Source organism: Terrapene carolina, unplaced genomic scaffold (assembly GCF_002925995.2).
Source record: "Terrapene carolina triunguis isolate 2854851 unplaced genomic scaffold, T_m_triunguis-2.0 Scaffold113, whole genome shotgun sequence".
Classification (NCBI taxonomy): Eukaryota; Metazoa; Chordata; order Testudines; family Emydidae; genus Terrapene; species Terrapene triunguis.
The window spans coordinates 14,650,909-14,658,408 of NW_020664464.1; the positions used below are offsets into that span (position 1 = coordinate 14,650,909).

Sequence of the window (7,500 nt, forward strand, 5' to 3'; positions counted from 1 at the left end):
AGCTCAGCCAGTAGATAGGGATTGAGGGTGTTGTTGGAAGGGGATGATTTCAAGCTCTGTGCTGGGTGAGGAAAGTTTACATTTCTGTTAAATTGTACACTGACCAGCACTATAGAAATGCCATAGATTAGGTCAATGGATGCATGAATGCATGCTCCTGCAGGCTTCTGGAGCATTGGGGAGACGGGTGTTCCACATAGCATTCCAATTGTAAGGATAATGGCAGAAGAGGTGTGACAGGAATGAGAGGATAGCAGCTTTGTAAAAGTAGGAAGCACAGTGACCATGTTAGCCAGGAAGCCAATAACCTAGAATCAAACTAAATGCAGATATAGGACTTGATCCAAAGCCCACTGATGTCTTTCCACTGACTTTACTGGTGTATGGATTTGACTCAGAATTTACAGGAGGTTAAATTTGGATGGTTTGAGTGATATTGGAGGGATGGGAGAGCCTGGGTTGAAGGTGGGGGTTGGCTCTGTGTGTGGGGGTGCAGGAGAAGGGAGGGAGGTGACAGCCCTAGGGAGAAAATGGGGGGGTGGCCAGTAGCAGGGAGATTCAGGAGAGCCTTTGTGTGAGGGTGGGGGTTAGTTGTGTGGGGTGGGGATAGTAGGAGGGACATGGGGAGAGCCCAGGTGTGAAGGTTGGGGTAGGGTCTTGAGGCTGGATTGTGGTAGCCTTTGTGGTAAAGTGTGTGTGTGTCTCTTAATGGCCCTTTCTCCCTGAAAAAGATGGGCACCAGCAATTTTCCTCCCCACACTACTCCCCAGCAACTTTACTGGTTCACTTGCAGTCATGAGGGGTGGTGAGGCAAAGGGAGAAATAGGCTAAAGAAACTAACTTTTTAAAAGGTTTTGTAAACGTTATTGTACCAAAGTAGAAAATGCCGCTTTCAAAAAATGTATTTACGAAACATAACTTTGGGTGGTGGTAGGGAGATGCAGGTGCAACACCACTGACTGCTACATCCGGGCTTAATATGGCTCATAAGTCTGCTAATTAAGCACTTGTGTTCAGGGCCCCAGGTCCTGAGTGTTTAGACAAAAAGGATAAAACTAACAAACAGCCCCCTCCCACACAAACCAAATCAACCAGGTACATTGATGTTAGCCCAATTTGTTCTCCATGGGCTGAGTGAAGGTCACAATCAAGTGTGGCTTCAAATATCTTATTTTGTTTTTGAATAAATGTTTTCATCCCCATCCCGGCAGTAGCACATTTTCTATGGCACCAATGGCACCGTCACGCTGGGCCCACACTCGGAAGGGGCCCATAAAAACTACTTGGGGGCCCACAAATATGTTTGACGCTGGGTCCACAAAAGGTTAATCTGGCCCTGTCCTGGTTTTGACCACCCTGGCTGTGACCCAGCACAAAAACAGCTTCACTCAGCTGCAATGCCTGTACCAACTGTAATACAAGTATTACTCAGATAATAATGCATCTATCCTTGCGTTGTATTAGTTCATTTTAACCCCAATTGAAGTTGCTATTGAAGACATGCAGAAGAAGACACTAGAACTGGCTGTTGCAACCAACCAGGAGCCACCAGATGCCAAAATGCTCCAGATGGTGCTGCAGGGTTCTGTTGGAGCCACAGTAAATCAGGTAAAGGTCAAGCTCAGCAAAATAATGTATCTTCTGCACAGCCTTTGGCATGTTTCTTTTTTCCCCAGTGTGCTTTCTTCTACCTCTTTTTGTCTTGCATTGGTGAGAGTACTTCCAATCAGACTGATTACTTGCAGATACCCCTTTGAACTCTGCCCATTGTGGCTCATCTTTGTGGACTAACCACTAGGGATGGGAAAACTTTTTTTCTGAAGTTCAGAACAATCAGGATAACTTTTTACCTGCCATGATTTATTTTTGTAAATCTTTGCATTTCCTTGTTCTGACCAGAAACGGAAATGCTAAAATGTTGAGACAGGGATTTTTTACCCCATCTGGAAGCAAGAAATATTGGATCTCTCACACCAGCTTTTTCCCATTACATTTACAGCCCAATTTTGCAGTTACAGTGGATTCAGAGAGTGCAGCTAGTGTATGGATATGCATTTGAACTTCTAAGCAGTTACTCATACTGAATTGACTCATCTTTAGAGAGATTTTTCCTTCACAAGAGCACTAACCATCCCATCAACTTCAGTCATTTAAGGGAATACTCAAGGAGTAAATCTCTCTGCTGGGAGGCCACCAGAATCCCAGAACTCTTAGCATGTAAGAAAGTACCAAAAAAACCCCACAACACTCAACTGAAGTTTATTACAACACACACTCCTTAACAAAAACCAAACACTATGAAGACAAACTAAGAGGAAAAAAGCAAGGCCCTAATGATGCCTCAGCAGAGCTTGGTTCCCCTAATCCAGGGTAGTCAATAGGTGGACTGCGGGCCAAATCCGGACCGCCAAACGCTTTGAATGCACCACAACATCTTTTTATTTACTTATTAGCATTATTGTTATTATTTTTGTATTATTTTCTCTGGAGTCTGGACCTTGACTATACCTTGACCAAGAAATTTTGATCTTGATAAAAAATAATTGATTACCCCTGCTAATTAGACCCTACTCCCTTCATTTCCTACCGATTTTTCTTCCACCAAAACCGCCACCAGATTGAACGTGCTGTTTTGTACTGTGGAAAAAACATTCTTTTCATGTTCTTAACCGTCTATGCTAGGAGTTTTGTATTGCCACCCATCGCTGTAGTGGCTGTGCATCTTCCATGTAAAATAGTTTGGCAGTAGGAAAGTCCCTGCTCACTCCTTTCCAGATGGAGATAATCCATTTTCTTTTCATAGAGGAATCAATGTCAATAGGGGATGATGGACAAAAGTAGAACAGAACAGAATATGTTGGCCTAACCTTTGATTGGCAAAGAAAAGAAAGAGAGGCAAAGAAGCAGTGGTTAATGCAACACAGTCAGGGAAAACCCTTAAAAGGGCAGCTTCCTGCTACAATGTCAACTTACAATTTTTTTTGTCACTCCAGCACTGACAAAAAACCAAACACACTCTAACCAAATAAATCAGTTGTGTGCTTCCTTTTCAGTTAATGCAGGAAATATGTTCTTTGTAATATTATACTGTGTTATTCCTATAAGGGACCACTAGAGGTAGCCCAGGTATTCCTGGCGGAAATTCCAGCAGACCCAAAACTTTACCGACATCACAACAAGCTGAGATTATGCTTCAAAGAATTTATAATGAGGTGAGTGAAAGGAAAACTAATTGAAGATCTGTTGAAGCTGGAGCGTGGAACTGTAGCCATGTTAATGTCATTCATAATACAAATCAATGCAGTAAACATCAGGAGCTAGATTTTCAAATCATATGTAGGCAGTGGTGCTGGAACACTTTTTAGAGTGAGGATGCTGTGCCCCCGCCCCTTACCTGTGCCCCCTGCAGGGCTGTGGCTCTGGGAGGGGGGACACGGATAAGGGGGCTGAGGCTGGGGCCACAGCTGGGGGGCAGGTGCAGAGCTCTGGGTGCAGGGTTGGCAGCAGGGACCCCGCATGTGGGGACGGGAGTGGAGCCCTGTGTAAAACCTGGGGATGCTGCAGAACCCACCACACCCATAGTTCCTGTGCCTACATATATATGTATTAGTCAGTTGAAACTCAGAATTTCCATTCAGTGGAAAATTCCAACATTTTCATAGAATATCAGGGTTGGAAGGAACCTCAGGAGGTCATCTAGTCCAACCCCCTGCTCAAAGCAGGACCAATCCCCAGACAGATATTTGCCCCATCCCTAAATGGCCCCCTCAAGGATTGAACTCACAACCCTGGGTTTAGCAGGCCAATGCTCAAACCACTGAGCTATTCCTCCCCCCCTTTCAGCCCAAATCAGAATGAAAAGTTGAAATTTCCTAGAAAACAAGAATTCCAAAGAACTTTGTTTCAGAAATGTCAAAACAAAGCGCTTTGTTATCTTTTTGTCAATTTTTGTTTAAATTGATACATTCCTGTCTCAATTTTGTTGACTCAGCGTTTTCTGGCAGAAAACTGTTCCACGACAAACTTTTCAACCAGACCTTTGGAGGCAGGCACATTTGCATGTATGCAGATGTGCATGCTTGCTTTGAGAGTGTACCGCCCGATATGCATATAAATCTTATTCTGCATGCTCACATAGTCAAATATTTAACCATCTAGTCATGTGTGCATGCACATTGAGATGCGTTACATATAAGTGCAACTTCACTGACTTCCAATGGAGATGCGTCCATTTACTCCAGTACAAATTTAATCTGGTGTCACAATGGTCATTGAAATGTGTTTATTTCCTTCATGTATTTTTAATATCTAATAAATGGTAAACTCATAACCAGAGGACTGCATGAGTCTGGCAGCAAATAATCTGACAGGCTGAAATCTTGCTTTATCTAACACAAACTCACCATAATACAATTTTAAAGTGTTTATCGGAACTAACCAATGTGTTTTTTAATCTTTATTTGGAGAACAGATGTGGTGAAGCAGTGGAGAAAAACAAGCGCCTTATTACTGCAGATCAGCGGGAGTATCAGCTGGAACTCAAAAAGAACTATAACAAGCTGAAAGAGAACCTTAGGCCGATGATTGAGAGGAAAATCCCAGAGCTGTATAAACCTATAGTGAAAGTCCACAGTACAACAAGGTACAACTAGGGCAATGGATGCCATTTGTATGCTAACAAAAAGACTGCCTCTTTATTTGTGAGATGTGAGACAGTTCTTCCCTCTGCTTCTGAGGTATAGCCCCCAAATTAAATAGAATAAAGTATTAATTGTGCTGCTCAAGCTGCTGTACCACAAGGCGAAGGATGGATAGAATTTTTACACTAATATAAGAATCAGTTTAGAGACAGGTAATTAAATGTCCTGCCAGCTCCTCATTATTTGAAGCCTGTGGCGTTTCCCAAGGTACATGAGAAAACTATATATATATTCCAGCACCTGGTGTTTATTGATCATGAAATAAGTGTGATCATTTCACTTCAGGACTGCATGTTGCAAACCCAGGATCCAGATATATAACTGTGGGATGCTTTATACTTATTCATATGTTGTTCTTTCCAGCACCACTTATTTGCGTCAAGGAAAAAGAGTCAAATATGTCTATCAGGTATTAAAATATCCCATTGTGTGATTGACAATCCCATGTTTTATTTATGAATTTATTTCATTTCAGGGATTCTTTTCGTAACTCTAGTTTTAAGAAATACGAAGCTCACTCTTCACAGAACATCTAAGGACTGTCTGCTTCAGAAAAGAAAGATCCATTTGCTGTGGATCAGCTATGAGAGGATACTCCAATGCTATGAAAACTGGGAAACTCTTCTCACAATGTAACATGTACACGTTTTCAGCCGTTCACACTGAGTGTTCAACGAAATGTACAGGACCAAAGAAAAATGGGGATCGGGCGGGAAAGAGGGTGAAAAGGGGGTTGACTTAAGCTGCTTTTGTATTTATTGTAAAATATTGTTCAGAAAATTATGAGGGATAGATAATTGAATAATTGACTTTATTGTGCAGGGGCCAATCACTGTTTACAAAGAGACAACTTCCTGGGGTTTGACTGAAGTGTCAGTCCAGTATGCCTAATGGGCACTGGAGAATGTTGCCCATATAGGTTCCTGTTCTGGACAGCACTTAAGCATGACCCACAGGACTGCCACACAGTCTGAATGTTGAATGCATGCTGTCCTAAACAGGGAAGAATTTAAATGTGTGTAAGTGCTTTACTGAATTGAAGCCCTAGGAAAGATGTATAATGTTTACAGTAAACTTTGCTTACTTATACTCCCTGTATCACAGCAACCTATATACATTTTTTAAAATAGAAAGGACTTTTTCTTACAAGTCTTCTCACAGTGAAGCTTGAAAGGCGAGAAACAGCAAGCAGTAATTTCTGCATAACTTGCCTATCCTCAAAGATAGATCTTTTTTAAATTGTTTTAGTTAAATATGTGAGCTACTTCTCTGTGAGACTAAGATTTTTTTAACCAGTGTCATGTTCAGTAAAATTGACATTAACAGTATAGAGCTAAACTATAAGTGATGCAACTCTTAAGTACACAGTGCTCTTTTAGAGAGCTCTCTGAAAAGAGACGAACTACAGGAGTGCACTGTGAGGATTGCCCACAATGCATTTCATCTTTGTGAAGTTTTAAGACTTAATCATAATTAGCACTTAAATATATTTATAATAAATAAATAGTGCTTTGCACATTCAGAGCCCTGTACAAACATTAACTATTGATCTTCACAACACTTCTATGAAATAAGCAAGTATTATTATTCCCATTTTACAGATGGGAAACAGAGAGAGAGAGAGAGCAATATGCAGTGACTTGTCCAATGCACCTAGTGAGACAGTGTCCAAACCAAGATTTGAATGCAGAAACTTCTGTCTCCCAAAGCCACACACTCAGTCCTGCTGACCACATGGATTCCCTTAATTCTTATTCTTTTAAATTAAGTTCTATGGAAACAGTAGTGCTGCTTTTTAAAACATCAGGCTTTAATGGTATAATTCAGTTTTACATCATCTTGGTAATTTTTTAGTAAAAGATTAACATGATTGTGTGAAATAGAAAAAATACTTTAAATAAAAGGCTGTCTGCTCTGTGAATAAAATATGAGTTTTTAAAAATAATAAACCAAGGTTTCTCCCTCGTACTTTGTTTTCAGAGTCGTACCCGGCCAAAGCATTTCAGAAGGGACAGTGGAATTTCTTTAAAACTTATGGAGCATGATTCTCATTTACACAAGGACCCTGCACACTGCTTTGCAGTGTAAGCACAAATGTTAGTCAGGCTGATAGATTGCTGGTTCCTTTGTTTTTAATTTCATAGAAGAACTGAAAGCATTTTGACCCTTCATGGGCATCTCCAATCTTGCCATTCTGAAAATGTGTACGTTCTCCCAGCATTTACGTCAACAGCAGAGCACAAATATATAAAAGTTTAAGGAGTGTTTCTGAAGTTATTTGTGGCAAATCCAGAGATTCACACCAGGATAGGAAGAGGAATGGGTTAAATAAACACTGGTATTTGTACTGATGTATAAAAACAAACTATTGTGCTGTAAGACTATTTCCCCTCCCCCCCCCCCACTCCTGGCAAAATTCAATATTTCAGGAGTAGGTGCTCTGTGCATCTTGAAGCCAAAGCATCTGAAGTCCATAAGTAAACAGTCTATTAAATTAAAAGCCAACAGATGCCTCCTGAGAGTGGCTTTCCTTTAATTAAATTGCTTTGAAACATTTACAAACTAAACAGAAGGTTAATTTCCCACAGCTTGGTAACTATGGATTCTTGGCATGCCACAACATTGTGCTTTTATTATTGTTTTTAACACCCTTTTCTGAAAGATGATCAAAGTATCTTCAAGATCACAATCCACTGACTCCACTCCCTCCCCCCCACCCCACAATCCAGCTTCACTGTTCTCAAGATGTTTATCATTTACAGCTAGCTAACAAAAACCTCAGGTAATCAAAAAATGGGAA

General features: G+C 40.9%; 1 protein-coding gene across 1 annotated transcript in view; it reads left to right on the top strand.

Annotated features, from left to right (window-relative positions):
- Positions 1 to 6,044, top strand: part of DOCK8 (dedicator of cytokinesis 8) — an 80,120-nt gene extending 74,076 nt beyond the window's left edge. Inside the window, exons 40-43 of the mRNA XM_026652400.1 lie at positions 1,465 to 1,608; positions 3,106 to 3,212; positions 4,472 to 4,642; positions 5,176 to 6,044. Coding sequence (XP_026508185.1) covers positions 1,465 to 1,608; positions 3,106 to 3,212; positions 4,472 to 4,642; positions 5,176 to 5,236 — 483 coding nt within the window. The 3' untranslated portion in view covers positions 5,237 to 6,044. The remainder of the gene's footprint in view (positions 1 to 1,464; positions 1,609 to 3,105; positions 3,213 to 4,471; positions 4,643 to 5,175) is intronic.
- The last annotated feature ends 1,456 nt before the right edge of the window (positions 6,045 to 7,500 follow it).